This window comes from Martes martes (assembly GCF_963455335.1).
Source record: "Martes martes genome assembly, chromosome: 7".
In the NCBI taxonomy this organism is placed as follows: domain Eukaryota; kingdom Metazoa; phylum Chordata; class Mammalia; order Carnivora; family Mustelidae; genus Martes; species Martes martes.
Genome location: NC_137894.1, coordinates 39875109 through 39895480, shown reverse-complemented (window position 1 = coordinate 39895480; position 20372 = coordinate 39875109). Strand labels below are relative to the sequence as shown.

Genomic DNA, 20372 nt, shown 5'->3' with positions numbered 1-20372 from the left:
TCTTTAAGAAAAAAAAGTAGGGCGCCTGGCTGGCTCAGTTGCTTGAACAACTGCCTTCGGCTGAGGTCATGATCCTGGGGTCCCGGGATGGAGTCCTGCATCGGGTTTCCTGCTCAGCAGGGAGTCTACCTCTCTCTCTGACCCTCCCCTTCTCGTGCTTTCTCTCTCTCACAAATAAATAAATAAAATCTTTAAAAAAAAAAAAAGTGTTTTTTTTCCCCTAAAAAAATAACTACTGAGCAATGAAATTTTAGGCACAAGTTACAAACTGAGGCTGTTCTACCAATTGAAAAGTAAGATTGGGATATGTGGGTGCCTGGGTGGCTCAGCTGGTTAAGCGACTGCCTTCGGCTCAGGTCATGATCCTGGAGTCCCAGGATCGGGTCCCACATCAGGCTCCCTGCTCAGTGGGAAGTCTGCTTCTCCCTCAGACCTTCTACCCTTCATGCTCTCTCTCTCTCATTCTCTCAAATAAATAAATAAAATCTCTTAAAAAAAAATAATAATTGGGCTATCTGATAACTGTCCGTTTAACAATGTTACCAGGAAGCAGTAGTAGGACTTTCATTATAGGAGTTTCAAAGATATCCGATTTTATTAATTCTCTTCATAATTCTATACTGTTACTAACCCAACTTACCATCTTCATCAACAGTAAGGTCCACAACTTCTGCTGCATTTTGCCTCAAAGGTTGTATAACAGTAGAAATCCTACTACGGTTCCGTGGCTCCTGTGGCCGACTTGTATGAGAATTTGAACCTTGGCTCCAATGAGATCTGGAGTGTCCAAGAGTTGAACGAGACCTTAAATGACATCCATATTAAATTAGTTAATATGAAGAAAGAACAAATTTTTAGTTACCCAAGAAATCAAAAGCCTCTCTCGTTGGGCTCCACACTTAGCAGGGAGGTCTGGTCCCTTCCCTCTCCTCCCTGCTCATGCTCACTTTTTCATATAAATAAAATCTTTAAAAAAAAAAAAAAAAGACTCTCCCTCTCCCACTGTGCACCCACACGCTCTCTAAAATAAATAAATAAATCTTTAAAAAAAGAAAGAAAGAAGAATGCTGCTCTCTTTTCAATGGTTATTTTGAACACACACCTGGGTTGTAATCATGTATTTACATTTTCTTTAATACCTAAAATTATTCACCATAGGTAAAAGTAACAAAAATATCAACACCTGAAACATTAAATAACCCACATGATCTTGTATGTTTAGTCCAGACTGGATTTGCAAATCATGACTTTAAGAGGCCTAAACAAAGATAATTTTTTGGTATCGTCCTAAAAAATATTCGAGGCCCCAGAGATTTCCTGAGATCAGGAGAGGTAAGAATAGTTGCAGCTAGTTTATTAGTTTGGTAGTCATAAGACACTTCAATTGTTTGAGCCACTTTATGCTTTTAAAGCATGTAACCACAAACCCTCAACACCTAACACTTATGTCATCATTTTTTATTGTGGTGCTACACTGTACTAAATTATCTATAGGTATATATTTTATTTTTAAAAATGTTTAAGGGGGACGCCTGGGTGGCTCAGTTGGTTAAGCAGCTGCCTTCGGCTCAGGTCATGATCCCAGCGTCCTGGGATCGAGTCCCACATCGGGCTCCTTGCTCGGCGGGGAGCCTGCTTCTCCCTCTGCCTGCCACTCTGTCTGCTTGTGCTCACTCTCGCTCCTCTCTCTCTCTCTCTCTCTCTCTCTCTCTGACAAATAAATAAATAAATAAATAAATCTTTAAAAAAAAAATGTTTAAGGATTCACTGTAATAACCTGAACTGAGGGTGCAGAGGGACATTATATAGAATATGAAGTCCTAAGGATCCAGGAGAAAAATATGTCTGTTTTAGAAAGGTGGGGCTTGGGCACCTGAGTGGTTAATCAGTTAAGCACCTGTCTTCAGCTCAGGTCGTGATCCCAGGGTCCAAGGATTGAGCCCCATGTCAGTCTCTCTGCTCAAAAAATAAATAACATCTTAAAAAAAACAGAGAGGTGGGGCTTATGAAGTTGGTTTTTCCTCTTGCCCAAACTGAATGTAAAATGCTTAGAAGCTTATTATTTAGGGGCACCTGGCTGGCTCAGTTGGAAGAACATGTGACTCTGGATCTCAGGGTGGTGAGTTCAATCCCCACATTGGGTGTAGAGATGACTAAAAAAAATAAACTTTTAGGAAAAAAAGGCGGGGGCGCCTGGGTGGCTCAGTGGGTTAAGCCTCTGCCTTCAGCTTGGGTCATGGTCTCAGGGTCCTGGGATTGAGCCCTGCATCGGGCTCTCTGCTCAGCAGGGAGTCAGCTTCCCCCCCTCTCTCTGCCTGCCTCTCTGCCTACTTGTGATCTCTCTCTCTGTCAAATAACATAAAGGTTAATTACAGATACGGTTTATAACATAAAGGTTAATTACAGAGACACGGCAAAAAAAAAAAAAAAAAAAAAAAGACACTGCATTCCCTCAAGAATTTTGCGGCCCAAGGCATAATAATAGTAAACAAATGTTCAGGATGAAATGGTTTTGGTGTGGAGAAAGATCACTATTTAAAATTCTTGAGAAACCAAGATCCTGTAGTAAGACTGAATAGTCTCTTATTTCTGGGAAGCTCTCAATAGCTGCAGAAAGTATTACGTCCACTTCACTGTTTATGAAACCTTCAAAGGTGCTGTAGTTCCAAATATTACGCTGAACAAAAAACCTGGCATATGAGGAACAGTTTCACACAGACCATAGTCGTTCCTATGATTAGTAGCAACTGTCAAATCCTGAAACTAAAGAAACCAAAACACAGATGCATTCTCTCTTTAAAAAAAAAAAATAAAGATTTTTAAGCAATCTCAACACCCAATGCGGAACCCACAGCCCCGACGTCAATGTTGCAATACTCCACCAACTGAGCAAGCCACGCACCCCAGGGTGCATTCTCCCTTAGAGAGAAAAGCCCAAGAGCCAGCTGAACAGTGACAAAGTTAATATTCCATGTAATAATAAGGAAAATAAATATGGGTCATGAGCACTGTGTGTCTTTTTTAAGATTACTATCCATTACTATAGTAAACACATCTGCTTGAACATGAAGCACCCCCAAGACAAAAAAGATCTCCAGTTTCACAAAGACGGGTCTTCACTTCAGCAACCCTTGTAGCTCAACTCATAAAAACTGAGTCAGTGTTGTACCAAGCACTAATGCAGTCACAGGATAACTGTGGCACCTACCATGGAGTATCAATTTTCCTCAGAGCCTAGGAAAATCATTTAAAACTTAAAACTAACAGATACATTACAGAGTGCTCTCTTCCATGCCATTAAAAGCTGCATTCCAGTGGGAAAGTACAAATGGAAAAGCACATTTTAGATACGGTTTATAACATGATTCCAAAGTAAAGAAAAGATTTAAAGTAAGAAACAAAAATTAAAACACCATGAGCAAATGAATTTCTCAATTCATTCTAACACAAAAATTAAGGTTCATCCACAGATTAGTTTGGTATACCAAATGGAATAGAGGAGCACTTCATTGCTTCTCTCACCCATATCTGTAATCATCTAAAGCACAAGATAAATACTGTTAGGGTTCCCCCCCTCTTTTCTTCCGCCCTTTTTAAAGTTTTTGGTCAAAGTGACACACAAAAGAGCAATGTCATTTCCAGTTATTTTTCAAAAGAAACGAGAATCTTTCATTCATTTTTTAGTACAGGGCTTAGATGAAAACACTGAGTGAAGGACAACAACATTGTAAAAATATGTTCCATACCAGGTTGCCCTATTATAATAGCATAAACTTCAATGGTACCAATGAGATCTTCAAACAGATTGTAACAAAAAAGAATACTTCAACATCAATACTCCTTAATATTTTTCAACACTTTCAATTTTAGTGCTATCTCCAATATTTATGTTTTATTCATATCTAAATTTCAAAGCAGTTCATGAACTCTCTGAATCATAAAACAAAAATTTGGAAAGCACTAAGTAAAATTACTCTTTATCTACAACAATAACTCTTAACTCTTACTGTACACTTGCAGTGCTTAAAAAAAATACTGACCCCCAAGATTCTGGTTCCATTCACCTGGGATATGATCCAGGGATCAATTTTAACTTTACTTTATAATCTTTCCAGGTGAGTCTAATGCAACCTGGTTTGAAAACCATTAATCTGGTATGTGCTCAAATGGGGTCTCCCCCCACAAATTAAAAGAATGTAAATATCCACAGCACAAATGTTTAAATATTTATATTTAAAACTTGACATAGGGGCACCTGGATGGCTTAGTTGTTAAGCATCTGCCTTCAGCTTAGGTCATGATCCCGGAATCCTGGGATCCAGCCTTGCATTGGGCTCCCTGCTCAGCAGGAAGCCTGCTTCTCCCTCTCTCACTCCTCCTGTTTGTGCTCCTTCTCTTGCTGTCTCTCTCTGTCCAATAAGTAAATAAAACCTTAAAAAAAAAACAAAAAAAAAAAACCAAACCTCTGATTCTGGATTTCAGCATCTCAGGTCATGATCTCAGGGTCCTGGGAAAGTCAAGCCCCTCATGGGGTTCAGTGCTCGGTACAGAGACTACTACTGCTTCTCCCTCTCCCTCTCCCTTCCCCCACTTGTTCACTTGCTCACTCCCTCTCTCAAATAAAATCTTAAAAAAAAAAAAAATTCACATACACAACTAGGAATTAAAATCATACCGATAGCTCTCCCCAACTGTTACAATCTCCACCTCACTGTCGGTTGAGGTAACATTAATTTCTTCATTGGCAGTGACCTGGGGAGTGGAGGAAGCTTCTATCACCACAACATCTTCATCGATACTTCCTGGAAACAGAAAGGAAAAGCATTTTAAAATAACTGAAAGACAAATATTTTTTTACTTTGAAGGCTATGAAATTCATTATAAAAGTAAAAATCTTACCTGTCAAATGAAAGTTTTTTTTAAAAAACACAGCTAAACACACATAGTGAAAATAGTACTCACTCTCTTGATCTGTATCTTCATGTTTACTTCTTCTTTTATGATTTTTGTTCTTTATAACTTCTAGTGGTTTTCATATTTATTTGTATGATCTCATACAGAAATATTAATCCTGTAATATCTAAAGGTATTAAGATCTTATATACTTAATCCCATAATAACCCTTTAGTATCTAAAATAAAGATACTATATTTGCTGTATATTTTACTCAAGAGTTTCTGTTTTTTGTTAAACAAGATATGGTATTCTTTTGGGGCGCCTGGGTGGCTCAGTGGGTTAAAGCCTCTGCCTTCGGCTCAGGTCATGATCCCAGGGTCCTGGGATCGAGCCCCGCGTCGGGCTCTCTGCTCAGCAGGGAGCCTGCTTCCCTTCCTTTCTCTCTGCCTGCCTCTCTACCTACTTGTGATCTGTCTGTCAAATAAATAAAATCTTTAAAAAAAAAAAAAAAAGATATGGTATTCTTTTAAGAAAGATAAAGTAATTTTTGGCTTTAGGCTATGAAATGTCTTTTTTTGGTATTTGTTCTTTTCTAAATTATTCTAAGTTTGGAAAGAGCATCCTTATTGGGTGAATAGATAACATGTATTTGGTTCAATGTGTTTCATTAATTATTTACTTCATCTAGGACTAATTTTTATTTATGGCATTAGGTAAGATTATAAATAGAATCTGGCCCTGTCTCTCCATGGCTAACTAGTTATTCTCAAACCATCTACTGAAAAATCCTTTCTTTCCTCCCATTAAATTTTGATAACTCCCTTAAATATTCTTACATGTTTTAGGTTATATGCCATCTATTTATCCCCCTCGACAAAGATTCTTATATCAGAGTAATTCTATGTTTTTTAATCAGCTTCTCTGAGGTATAACTTTCATACTTTAAAATTCACATTTTGTCTCAAGGAGACATTACACATCCACGGTCGTAGCCAAGAGGTGAAAACAACACAAATGTCCATCAATGGATGAACACAGATAAACAAAATGTATATTCATACAATGGAATATTATTCAACCTGAAAGAAAAGAACTCCTATCACATGCTACAACAACATGAACAAATCTTCAGGACATTATGCTATAAGTAAAATAACCCAGTCAAAAAAAATTTTTAAATACTGTATGATTCCACTTATGTGTGAATCTAAAGCAGTCAAATTCATAAGGAAAGTAGAGCGATGGCTACTAGGACTGAGGGGAGAGGAAAAAGGGAGTTATTTAGTAGATGGAGTTTCAAATAGCAAAAGGATAAAGTTCTGGAGATCTGTTTCACAACAGTGTGGATATAATTACTACTACTGAAATGTACACTTTTTAAAAAATGGTTAAGATGGTAAAAAAAATAAAATAAAAGTCATGTTACATTTCTTCTCCTGCTATATTTTTCACAATTCTGGTACCGAAATGTCTCCTTTTTTAACCTTTTTAAAAACATTCCTCTCTGTTCATTACTATTACCAAGTCTGCCAAGGAATTTACAAGTCAGGTTTTTGTTTTTGTTTTTTACAAGTCATGTTTTTAATAAGAATTTTCCCACACAAATACTGAAAGCTAAAAATTTCACCCATTTTAAGTGCATATTTCACTGCTTTTAGTAAATTTATAGAATATAACCATCACCTCAGTCCAGTTTTAGAACATTTCCAACACCCTTAAAAGATCCTGTGTGCCCTGCTTCAATTATCATCTCTCCATGCCCAATCCTACACTCCTATAACTGACCTGTGTTTTGTCATTATGGATTGGTTTGTATTTTCAAGAGTTCTGTATCAATATGGAATCATACATTATATACACTTGTGAGTCTGGATTTTTTTTTAAGTGTCTGGATTTTTCATTCAGTGAAATATTCATTTGTGATATATACTCATGTACATCAATAGCTCATTCTTTTTAATTATTGAGTGGTATTCCTATTATATGACTATATCACAATTTGTTTATCCATACTTCTGTTGATGGACACCTGGATTCTTCTTACTCTTGACCAATACAAATAAAGCCACTATGAACACTAATCTACTTGGGTTTCTCTCTCTCTCTACCAAGCACATGGAGGGGAGAGGCAGAAGGAGAGAGAAAAAAAAAAGTCTCCAGCCAACTCAGCGCAGAGCGAGGAACTGTACATGGGGCTCAATCCTTCAACCCTGACATCATGACCTGAGCCAAAATCATGAGTCAGATGCTCAACCAACTGAAGCACGCAGGCTCCTCAACTTTTTATTTTCTCTTAAGATTTTTTTTTTTTTTAAGATTTTATTTATTTGACAGAGGGGCAGAGGCAGAGGGAGAAGCAGGCTTCCCGCTGAGCAGGCAGCCCAATGCGGGGCTTGATCCCCAGGATCCTGGGATCGTGACCCCAGCTGAAGGCAGATGCCCAATGACTGAGCCACCCAGTCGCCTCCAACTTTTCATTTTCTTAATGGTGTCTTTTGAAACACAAAAGTCTCTAATTTTTATGAAATCCAAACTAGCAATTTCTTTTATGCATGATGCTTTTGGTGACATAAAAGAAATCTCTGCCTAATAAAAAGTCACTGAAAATTTCTCCTATGTTTCTTCTAGAATTGTATAGTTTAGCTCTTAAATTTAGGTCTATGTTAATGTTCCAACAACATTTGTTGAAAAGACTAGAAAAATTTTATTTTGACACCTAGTAGATTCAGGTTTTCCTAATACTTTAGGATTATAAAATCTAGGGAAAAGGAAAATTCTTGAGATTTGGACTGAACTGGCATTAAGCAATATTGATGAAGTTCTGACATCTCTATAAAACACATTTTTTCATCCAAGAATATATCTTGTCATCTACCAATATTTTTTACAAAGATCTCTAGAAAACCTATAGGTTTGGTCTGATTATAAAAGCTAATAAAGCTATATAAATTTTCTTCATAGAGGCCAAATATACTCCTATTACGATTATTCTTAGAGACTTTATTCTCCTTGTTGCTATTCTAAATGAGTTCCCTTTATTCTTATTTTCTCCTAGTATGTATGTATAACATTGATACTGTATATGCATCTTTATCCAACTTTTACCGAACTCTTGCTTACCACAATGACAACAAATTGTTTGACTTTCTTGTCATGGTGGAGTTTATGCAATCTATTCCTTCATCCAAGGTGCCATTCCCTGGAACCATTGACTTTCATCTCTAACAGACCTGTACATCATCAAACATCTGCATTATTTCAAAAGCTGGCGAGTATCTGGAGGAGGTACAAGCTCATGACAAAGATCTACGATGTACTCTCTGATACTTCAAAGAGGAGAAGAGAGCAGGCACAGGCAAATCAAGAGTCAATGAAAGATGATCTGATTTGGAGAAAGTTATTTCTGAAGTAGTTTTTAAGTTCTAAAGACTACACACATAGACATATTGAGGTAGAATGTATTTTTAACAGACTAAATATATCTTATAGGCAGAGGAAAAAAATAGCACTTGAGTGTCTATTTAAAATAATATCCTAGATTTAATTCCCAAATTACTTTTCCAATTCTTCCTTCATAAGTATGCACACAATACAGCTTAAGGCAAGAGTACAAAAAGAATTGTATATTTAAAACTAAGAATAGTATACATATAAATAAAACATATTTTTTTAATACTTCCCTTATTTTAACCCACCAACTGGACATTACTATTCTACATGGAGAAAAGCTACACTTGCATATAAAATTTATTAGTGATTTCTCTCCATGTATTGTATACATGCAATTTCCTTAAAAGCCTGTAAAAAAATAACCAAACATTATAAACACCTTATAAACGAGCAAAATCTAACATAAATGCAACATTTCGAAGTTCCAGTGTTAAGTGATACAAAGCTAGCTTTGTTAAGGCATTAAAATTCAATTTACATAATTTTTTGGAACATGGACTATGTAACTGAAGGTTATATAAGTAACTGATACACTGTTATTCTACGGCTTCAGTTTCCTTTTTCTAGAAAAAAATTTTGCAAGCGTAACTTGAACATAATACTTGTAACTAAATAATAATCACAACCAGCAAGATTTAGACATCTATAACTTAATGTTTTTTCTAGAATGACAATTATTTAAAATTTAAAGGAAACATTCCTAAAAGTACGAAGTTAAATCTCAATACTACTTAAAATCAGGAGAATAGGTCATTTCTTATTGGAACAATTTTATTTTCACGCTGTCTCTTACATTTAGAAATATTATAGGATAAATAACTTGAATATAGCTAGGACACTAGAGTGGTAGGACCCTAGGTGATTTTTAACTGTTGTTGTTTTTTTAAGATTTTTTTTTTAATTTATGTATTTGACAGAGAGAGATCACAAGTAGGCAGAGAGGCAGGCAGAGAGAGAGAGGAGGAAGCAGACTCCCTGCCGAGCAGAGAGCCTGATGTGAGACTCGATCCCAGGACCCTGAGATCATGACCTGAGCCAAAGGCACAGGCTCAACCCACTGAGGCACCCAGGCGCCCTTAACTGTTTCTTTTAAGATTACTTATGTTGCTTGTACTTTTTAAAACGTAAGGAGGGAAGGGTAAAAAAAAATCACGAGAAAAGCAACGGGTAACAGCCTGGAAAGAAGGTAGGTACTTTAATACAGGTCACAGAAATAATGGCTTCTCTGACTGAGTTCTCCATGAACTCAATAACCACTTCTATTCCCTGATAAGAGATCACAGATTCTCTTGGCAGCATCTGTAAGAAATTTCAAACACTGTAATCACCAATTACTCTGGTCCCTCTTTGTCTTAAGTCTGGCATTGATGCTAATAATAAGAAAAGCTTCCAATTCGTGGGCACATACTTTGTGCCAGACATGTACAATATTCTGTGTGTCTAGCTCCATCAAGAAACTGAAACTCAGCAAATTAAAATGACTTGTCAAATAGTAAACAACACTGGGAATTCAAACCTAATTTCAATTCTAAAGCTCATATGCTTTTACATAAACTACATTAAAGTGCTGTAAGTACCCAATATGCAGGTGCTAGTTACTATCAAAAGCAGAATCTTCCTGCTACCAGCTACTTTTGCTACTGCTCTTGTCTTTTGCAGTAACAAACTTACTCAAGTTGTAGCAGCTCTGATTCCTCATTAGGATTCTTCTATATCCAACAGAATTGAAAGCATATATATCCACAAAGATTTGTACCTAAATGTTCCCAGTAGCCAAATACTGGAAACAATTCAATGTCAATCATCCGACAAATGGGTAAACAAAATAAATGTGGTATATCCATACAATGGAATACTATAAAAGAACTAAATAATAAACGGACACTAATTACTGATAACTGCTACAACATGGATGAAACTCAAAAATATTACACTTAACAAAAAAAGCCAGACATAAAAGATCACACACGTGTATTTTTATGAAACGTCCAGAAAAGGCAAGTCCTTAAAAGAAAGTGACAGATTAGCCTATGTGGGACTTAGAGCCAGATAGGCATTAGTTTCAAAGCAGGAGGGATCTTTAGGGATTAATGGAAATATTATAGAACTGTACTGTAGTAATGGTTGCATAACTTTAAGTTTACTAAAAATCACTGAATCATATACTTGAAATGATGAACTTTATGGTAGGTAAATTATACACCTCAATGAAGCCGTTTTCTTCAAGAAAAAAAAAAAAAAAGCTATAGAACATTCCCTGACAAATACAAAACTAGACTTCAACAAATGAAAAGACATACCATTTCAGAATATGGTATGTCCCCATTTCAGAATATGGTATGTCTTTTCATTTGAAAAGAAATATATCCAAATTTTGGATATTTAATATCCAAAAATATTAAGTATGTCAGTTCACCCACTTTATGCAACAAATACAATGCCAGTAAGAATACTGTGTCTCCCCACCACCTGTATCCTCAGATAAACAAGCTGAGAGGTTCACTTGGAAGAATAAACAGGCAAAAATAACCAAGAAAATATAAAAGTCTATAATTTAAAAAATGTGTTTCTAGTATAAGCCTAGACAGACCCATGGAACATAGTGAAAACTCCAAATAGGTCCAAATGCCTATGGAAATTTAACATATGACAAAGACAGTATCTCAAGTCAATCAGAGAAAGAAAATTTTTAATGATTTGTTTTGGGACGACTGGACAGCCACATTGAAAAAAATGGATCCATTCTTCATACTGTATGTAAGGATAAATATCAAACAGATGTGTGCTTTAAATGGAAAGAAAGAAAGAAAGAAGAAAAGAAAAGTAAATAATGCAAGGGCTGGGGGAAAAATAGGTTATTTCTCCTATAAACTTGAAGTGAAAAAAACTTTCCTAATTATGATTCAAAACCCAGAAACAGTAAAGATAAAGATCAGTAAATATGACTAACCAAAAAAAAAAAAAAAAAGATTTGGCATGATAAAAAGGTGGAACAAAGTCAAAGTACTAATGACAAATTTTGGGGAAATGTGTTATTATATAGGATTTATGTCCCCAATATATATAAAGCATCTGAAAATGGACAGAAGAATGAAGAGCAACAACCTGACTGCAAAACAGGCAAAAGATATGAAGAGACTGATCATAAGAAACAGAATGACCTTTAAACATATGAAAAAGGATGCCTGGGTGGCTCAGCTGGTTAAGTGTCCAACTCTTGATTTCAGCTCACGCCATGATTTCAGGGTGGTGGAATACAGCCCCGAGTCAGACTTCATGTTCGGCACAGAGTCTGCTTAGGATACTGATACTCTCTCTCCCTCTCCCCTCTGCCACTCTACCTCCTCACCCTCTCTTTCACTCTCTGATAAATAAAATCTTTTTTAAAAGAGCACAGAGCAAGAGAGAGAGCATGAGTGGTGGTGAGGGTTAGGAAGTGGCTTGATCCCAGGATCTGAGATCATGACCTGAGCCCAAGGCAGACAGTTAACCAACTGAGCCGCCCGGGTGCCTCTAAATAAAATCTTTTGAAAAATAAAAAATAAACATATGAAAGATATTACTTATTAAAAATTTTTTTAAATGCTAACATACTATTTCTTACCTATCAGATGGACCAAGAAATACAAAATCAGACAATAAATTCTGTTGGAAAGGCTTTGAGAAAACACTCTCAAATATTGCTGGTGGGCATCCAAAATGGTTATGATCCCCAGAGAGAAATCTGGCCATGTTTAAAAAATAATATATTAATTTAACTTTGGCCCAACAATCCTCTCCTAGAATTCTATTCCAAAGATACGATGGCAAAAAATATGAAGTAATATATACAAAAAGCTATTCATTGCAGTACTGCTTTTAACAGCAAAAGGCTGCAAACTATTCATCAACAGACTGAATAACCTTTGGTGTAACCATACAATGGAGTACTAAAAAGAAGTAAAAAAATAAAATAAAAATAAAGAGGAATGAAAAGCAATGAATAAAGGAGTGATTGTGTGTGTGTGTGTGTGTTTTCTGTCTCCTTTGTATAATATATATCATACACACACACATACTTTTATTCCTCTATAATCTCTATACCCTAACAATTCTAAATATTGTTAGGTGAAAAATCAAGAGACACATTTTAAGAGGAGAGAATTATATGCATTATTTGTTTATATATGTATTTTTTTAAGATTTTATTTGTTTATTTGACAGAGACAGAGAGAGATCACAAGTAGGCAGAGAGGCAGGCAGAGTGGGGGAAAGCAGGCTTCCTGCTGAGCAGAGAGCCCGATGTGGGGCTCAATTCCAGGACCCTGAGATCATGACCTGAGCCGGAGGCAGAGGCTTAACCCACTGAACCACCCAGGTGCCCTATTTGTTTGTATTTTTGAACAGAAAAAAGATGGAATTACAAACCAAAATTTAAAAGCCTTGAAAATACAGGGTGCCTGGGTGGCTCAGTCGGTTAAGCATCTACCTTCAGCTCAGGTCATGATCCCAGGGTCATGGGATTGAGCTCCATGTTGGGAGCCTGCTTCTCCCTCTCCCTCTGCCACACCCCTGCTTATACTCTCTCTCTCAAATAAAATCTTTAAAATTAATTAATTGGTGGCATAACCTCAAAAACTCTTACACTTATTAGCATTACTGTTAGTAATAATTATAAGTATTTTCATTTATATTCATTTATGAATGTTCATTTATGTGTATTTATAGTATGTATAGGATAAAGCAAAAAAGCAATTGTTCATATTGTTAATCAAGATTTTCAATGTAAGAGTAAAGAGATCCAAATACAAAACACAAGTTAAGCATCTGCCTACCTTCAGCTCGGGTCATGATCCCAAGGTCCTGGAATGGAGCCTCACGTCGGGCTCCCTGCTCAGTGGGAAGCCTGCTTCTCCCTCTCCCACCCCCGCTGCTTGTGTTCCCTTTCTCACTGTCTTTTCTCTGTCAAATAAATTAATTAAAATTCTTTTAAAAATTTAATGAATAAAAGACCTTTAAAAAAAATCCTAATCCTGGGGCACCTGGGTGGCTCAGTGGGTTAAAGCCTCTGCCTTCAGCTCAGGTCATGATCCCAGGGTCCTGGGATCGAACCCCACATTGGGCTCTCTGCTCAGCAGGGAGCCTGCTTCTCCCTCTCTCTCTGTCTGCCTCTCTGCCTACTTGTGATCACTGTCTGTCAAATAAGTAAATAAATAAAAAATCTTTTAAAAAAAAATCCTAATCCTAAACTTTCAATGAAAATAGTCTTATAAATTAATGGTTTATCTCTTTCTAAAACCTTTATATTCCTAATTTTATCCATTAAAAAAGCTGAAAGCAATAATGTAACTCAGCAGAGCAATGAACACTATAATTCCCAGTCTATAACCTCTAAACATCACATCTCAATAAAAGGAAATCAGCAGTACCTTTAAAAAAAAAAAAAAAAAAACAAGAAGAAAAAATGGTTGGTTTCCAGCTTTGAGGCAGGTAATGTAAAATATGACTCTGGATCATCTTTTATCAGAGACCATCTTGTCAGAGACCACTGGGGTGGTATCCAAAGGACACAAACCCAATCTGAACATGCTCCCACAGGCCACAGAAGAAACTATTCGAGCATCAAAAAATAAAAAGATTGCAATACATCAACTGTACTAAAAACCCTTGAGTTCATAATGACGCCTAAAAATGAAAAATATTGCTACAGTACTGACTCATTCTGAAAAATGGTAAATTAAGGTAAAGAATCAAGCATTCATTTTGCCTTTCCTATATGGACTGCATTTCAAAATAAGCAATTAGTTGGAAGAATACTTTATAGAACTTCCATTAATAAATGTAAGCAGAATGACAGAATTAGAAAGTAATCACTTTGCCTAATGAAATAATGGACCCAGGCAAGATCATCAAAGCTGTTGTTAATACTACATGAAATGCTGATGGGGAACTTCAGGGTGGAAGGATCAGAATGACACCATCTGAACTCTCTCATCAACTTTAACAAGTGATGCAACAGAAAGTACACCGCACCACCAAGGAAGTGTTGCTAAACTAAATTTAAATCAAGTTTTTAGATCTAACTACCAGTTTGCAGGAAATATGCAGTATACAAAACAAATTAATGGTATGATATCTAGAAATTGCTCTGAATTTCTCCAGAAAAAAAGTGAGGGGCGAGAAATAAAGTAAGAATGGCAGGATGTTGAAAACTGAAGCTAGATTATGTAGGTATATGTCCATTCTTACGTATGAACATTTCCATATAAAATTTCCATAAAAAACATTTCCATATAAAAATAACAACAACCTCTACAGTGCTATTTTTGGAAAAGGAGGAAAAGAAATATTCACAAATATAATTCTTAATATTAGGACTTTACAATTCCACAGGTTGTCTTAAAGTTTATCTTAAATATTATCTTTTAATTTTTTTTTAACATTTTATTTATTTACTTGACAGAGATCACAAGTAGGCAGAGAGGCAGGCGGAGAGAGAGAGGAGGAAGCAGCCTCCCTGCCAAGCAGAGAGCCCGTTTTGGGACTCGATCCCAGGACCCTGAAATCATGACCTGAGCTGAAGGCAGAGGCTTTTAACCCACTGAGCCACCCAGGCGCCCCTCTTTTAGTTTTTTAAGTTTTTAAACTTTTAAACTTTTAAAACAAGTCAATACAGTATGGACTGCATTTGGAAATTATAAATATATACCTGATATATTCTTTTAAGCTGTAAATAAAAATGCACTGAATTAAAAAACAGTAACAACTGGGAAATGAGGATTTCCCAGTGCTAATATAAGGACTATATAAAATAAAAATTTAAGCAGCAGTCCACATAAGGTACACTGAATAGATCACAGAAATATGTCACCAAAATTAACATCTACTCTCAAACTTAGCTTCTATTAAGCTGTTTTAAAATATCTGAGGTTCTTGGCAAAAAATATCAGGAACAAAACTGGATGTATAAATTCTCAACCTAACTGGCAACTAACAACCCAAGTCACATATCATTTTGTCTTTCCAGGCTTGAATAGAGAGCCATGATAAATTTAAAACACAATTAGTAAGGATGAGGCAAAGAGGGATTTCCCAGAAATCTACTGATTACAACAAATGAACTAATGTTTGTTATACAATGTAAAGTACTGACTTAATTCATTCTTAGGTGATCAGTATAACCAGTTACTTACATACAACTATTATAACTTAGAGAGTTTAAAGATATAACAAAATACTTAACATGTCAAACACTCTTTCCATCAGTTCACTGCAGCAATTGCCAGTAAGTGTTGATGGGCAGCGTGTGAAAAAGTTGTCCTAGCAGCTCCAGAGTAACGAATACCCATCCATATAAATCGTATTAAGGTGTAACAGATAAATCTAATTAAAATTTGAGATATTTAAACCCTCTCCAAATTCCCAACACACACTAAAACATACTGGAATTGGGAGTCAGAAAGCCAGCACTAAAAATGTATCTAGAAGGAAAACCTACCTTTAAGAATATAAGAAAGTCAATTTTTGAGAGCTGAAATTTCTTGAAAATAGAGCAATGTCCCAAAATATTTCAGTTTAACTTTTTGAATGTAAATTATTCTAAGAAAGTTTTCCAAATGTCTCATCTGTAATATGAGGGTGATGGTAACAGAATATACCTCATAAGAATGATGGGAGAATGAAATGAGAATACATATAAACACTCAGAACATTACCAGCATGGAGTAAATACCCAAAAAGTGCTAGGTATTTTTATTATCATCGCAACATCATCTGCTGTTGGGTGGTAAAGGAACTTGATGAAAATTACCTGGAGGGTATTCTGGTAAAAGAGCTAGCAATTTTTAAATGCATGTAACTTCCTATACACTTTTAGAAATTATTCCTTAAGATATGCCTGCCTATGTGTGCAAAACTGTGTATACAAGGCTGTCCAATGCAGCAAATACTAATCAACAAAACCTGGCTAATTAAATTATGGAACAACCATACAAAGGAAATACTATGCAACCATTTTTTAAAAATGAGGATACAGGGGTGCCTGGGTAGCTCAGTCATTAAGCGTCTGCCTTCGGCTCAGGTCATGATCCCAGGGTCCTGGGATGGAGCCCTGCAACAGGCTCCCTGCTCAGCAGGAAGCCTGCTTCTCCCTCTCCCACTCGCCCTGTTTGGGTTCCCTCTCTCACTGTCTCTCTCTCCCTGTCAAATAAATAAATAAAATTTTCTTAAAAAAATAAGTAAAATGAGAATATAACTATACACACTAATATATTTAAAACCCACATTATTTATTTACCCTTATATATGTTCCACATTTTCTGAAGGAGAGAAGAAACTGCAAAATACTTCTGGGTAGTAAAACTGGGACCTAAGAAGAAGTGGTAAACTTTTATTTTTTATTTTAAACATTCCTGGTACTTTTAATTTATTTATTTATTTTTAAGATTTTATTTATTTATTTGACAGAGAGAGAGAGAGAGAGCACAAGTAGGCAGAGAGGCAGGCAGAGAGAGAGAGGGGGAAGCAGGCTCCCTGCTGAGCACAGAGCCCGATGATCTCAGACCCTGAGATCATGACCTGAGCTGAAGGCAGAGATGGAGCCCCACACTGGGCTCTCTGCTCAGCAGGGAGCTGGCTTCCCCCTCTCTCTCAGCTTGCCTCTCTGCCTACTTACGATCTCTGTCTGTCAAATAAATAAATAAATAAGTCTTTAAAGAAAAGGGAAAAAACTGAACTTATCATGGCTAAGACTAAAGATCAGAGTTACTGGCTTTGGAGTTCTGGCAAAGATAGAAAAATAAAAATGAAAGAAGAAAGGGAGTCTTGGAAAAGGAACTAACCCATAAAGAAGAAAAGAGAGAAGAAAATAGATATTGGCACAGTAAACTAGCAGGCTCAACCCTTGACAAGCAGGACATCAGGCAAAGAATGGGAAACCTTTGTGTCAGTATTAAAAACCATATTCAGGGGTGCCTGGGTGGCTCAGTGGGTTAAAGCCTCTGCCTTCGGCTCAGATCATGATCCCAGAGTCCTGGGATCGAGCCCCGTATCAGGCTCTCTGCTCAGCAGGGAGCCTGCTCCCTCCTCTCTCTCTGCCTGCCTCTCAGCCTACTTGTGATCTCTATCTGTCAAATAAATAAATAAAATCTTTAAACAAACAAACAAACAAATAAACAAAAAAAACCCATAATCATAGCCTGGGACACCTGGGTGGCTCAGTGGGTTAAGTCTGTGCCTTCGTCTCAGGTCATGATGTCATGATCTCCTGGGATGGAGCCCCGCATTGGACTCTCTGCTGGGCGGAGAACCTGCATCGCCCCCTCTCTCTGCCTGCCTGTGTTCTCTCTCCCTGTCTCAGGACCCTGAGATCATGACCTGAGCCGAAGGCAGGGGCTTAACCCACTGAGCCAACCACGCGCCCCTTTATCCCCCATTCTTTCACAAGAAAGTATTCTTTTCCCTCAGCTTAAACATTACTCAATGCTCATTTCAAAAACTTCCTTTAAATTCAGCAAACTGTAAAAATGGTATATATGGAACATACTCATACTTCAGAGACATAACATAAACTTATTCTAATTAAATAAAATATTTACTGTGAGGAGGGGAAAGTGCACTCAAACTAATCCTCTATCAATTCAATTTTAACTGATTAATCATGTGCTCCACTGAGTACTGTCAGGACTAAAAGTCTGTGTTCTATTATGAGAATAAAAGCATCTCTCAAATTCTTGAAATTATTTTTCAGTTATAAAGATTATGACAAGGTAACTAGTAATAAGAACAGAGTACTTAAAGGAAAAATAATATTAACTATTTTAGTGTCCTTACTGTGGTTGAATGTAAAAGAAATCCATCACAGAGTGTCCGAAAAAAATTTAAAAATTTGACCTTAGAATTGGAGTCATGGTTTAATACTACAGGTGGCAATTTATTTATATGGCTTAAAAATAAAAGTTAACTGAGCCTCATATTCCTTCTAAAGGCAATGAAATCGCTAATACACAGAAGAAAATTAAGCAAAAACACAACGTAAGAGCTTCCACGTTTTGCTCAACTTAAGAAACATTTTTACCTGAGGGAACAGTTGGATTGTTTTGGTGGTTTTCACTGGTGGAAACAAACAAATCTTCTTCTCCTTCAGTTGAGGAGCTGGAAGAGGATTCACTGCTGAGGTCATTCTCACTGGAACTACTAGAAGTGGGGAGCAATGCATATTTTCTTCGGGCTAACACTTCCCGTTTTTTTCTCTGCATTAATATCCTCTCTTTTTGTTTCTGTGTCCTCTGTGAGGAATTATTTTTTACAAATCTCTTTCTGCATGGAAGCCTCCTTAATGAACTGCTATGAAAACAGGGTCTCTTCATTAACAATCCTGAAACAGATTCTGTCTCTGTCCGAGGCCACTTTTGGGACCGTGCACTATGAGTTCTACTTTTAGCACTCAAAATTGCCTGGGAATGTCTTACAGAGACTTCTTTATCCTCGTCCGAAGTCACAGTATCAGAATCTCCAAAATGCAGACTAGATGAAGGAGAAGAAAGACAATCACTAAAAGAGGAATCATTATCTTCATCGCTTGGTGTTTCTAGGTGTTGCCTCAATCCTAATATTCCCTGGTTCTCTTTAACACAATTTTGCATGTAAGAAGGGCCAGCCTGCTGGCTTTTGCGTTTTTTCCTCACAACAACACTTTTTTCTTGTTCTTGTTGGTTACCATTCATGTCCTTCTCTTGTTTTTGAGAATCATCACACAAATGGGAGAATTCATTCCCCACTTTACTGTTAATCATCTCAACTCCCGCCGGAAAACTTTTGGCTGCCCCAATGGGCTCTGGATGCAAGAGGATCCCTTTCAGACTCTCCTGTGTCTTTGGCGCATCAGAAGGAATCTCACTCTTCATATCCACTTTTAAGGTATATAGCTTGTTATATTCAGGAGTCCATTGAGACATGAGAAACTTTAAGGAAGGCCTAGAAGACACAATTAGAGATTTAAAAGGATGTTAATGTGTTTTATTACACTAACTGAAGCATTTCAGATACCACTGAGGACATCGTTATAACAGAGAACGGCCTTTTCCTGACATACCAGGATATAAGTTGGCTGTAATAAGTCATTTTACTGTTCTTTTAACCATTTTTCTCTGATACCTCTACCACATACCCAATATCTTTAGTAATACAGTAAAGATCATAGAACAGAAGCTTATTTGAAAACTTCTATTAACCAAAACCTTACCTTGCTCTATTATCTTTCTACCTTCAGCAACATATTTGGTTAAAATCTAACAATTTCTTCAAAACCTATTACAGTAAAAACAGATCAAAGGACTAGAATTTAAAAGACTTTGATCAGTCAGTGTTTTTCTCCTGGTATCCTGAAAGTGGTAATTAAATATTTTTTTCTACATCTAGATGGTTATTGTATTAGACAGACAGCTATAAATAATGAACTGTATAAATATACCTCCTCTTCCCCATGTATCTTTTCTTCGTACTACTCTATTCTCTGATGAGAATATAACTCACTGATAGACAAAATACACAATTACTGCATTTCACAAAGTTTTAGATACATGCAGAAAGACTCCAGCCAAGACTGTGAGTGGCTGAAGATCAGTTAAAGCAGCACAGCAGAACATAAAACCAAATTTCCTATAACTAATCTAAGGGTATCTCAATCATTGTGTCTTTGAAAGTAGGGGCTGCTGAAGAAGGGAACTTGAAATTAATGCATCTACATCAATGCAATGTACACATGAGAATGATAAGAACATAAAAGTAATAAATATCATGACTCAAAATGGAATGTATTTATTAGAAAGGCAGTTAATGTGGAAGTCCAAAATATGATTAAATAATGTTAAGATTTTTAACTTAAGTTTTTATTGAAGTATAAAAGACACACATATTTTAACTTTAAAGCTCAATCAATTCTCACAAAGTGCACATAACCTATGTAACCTCCAAGATCACAAAACATAAGATAACCAGCACCCTAGAAATCCCCTTCCAGTCACTCCAACTACTGGAAGTTGTAACCA

General features: G+C 36.4%; 1 protein-coding gene across 6 annotated transcripts in view; it reads right to left on the bottom strand.

Annotated features, from left to right (window-relative positions):
* Positions 1–20372, bottom strand: part of RNF111 (ring finger protein 111) — a 93542-nt gene that overhangs the window by 30572 nt on the left and 42598 nt on the right. For all 6 annotated transcript variants that reach the window (XM_080809306.1, XM_080809301.1, XM_080809303.1 and 3 more), the window contains exons 2-4: positions 18401–19299; positions 4676–4802; positions 641–804 (exon numbers count right to left, since the gene is read on the bottom strand). In XM_080809306.1, the coding sequence (XP_080665432.1) occupies positions 641–804; positions 4676–4802; positions 18401–19280 (1171 nt within the window). In that variant the 5' untranslated portion in view covers positions 19281–19299. The remainder of the gene's footprint in view (positions 1–640; positions 805–4675; positions 4803–18400; positions 19300–20372) is intronic.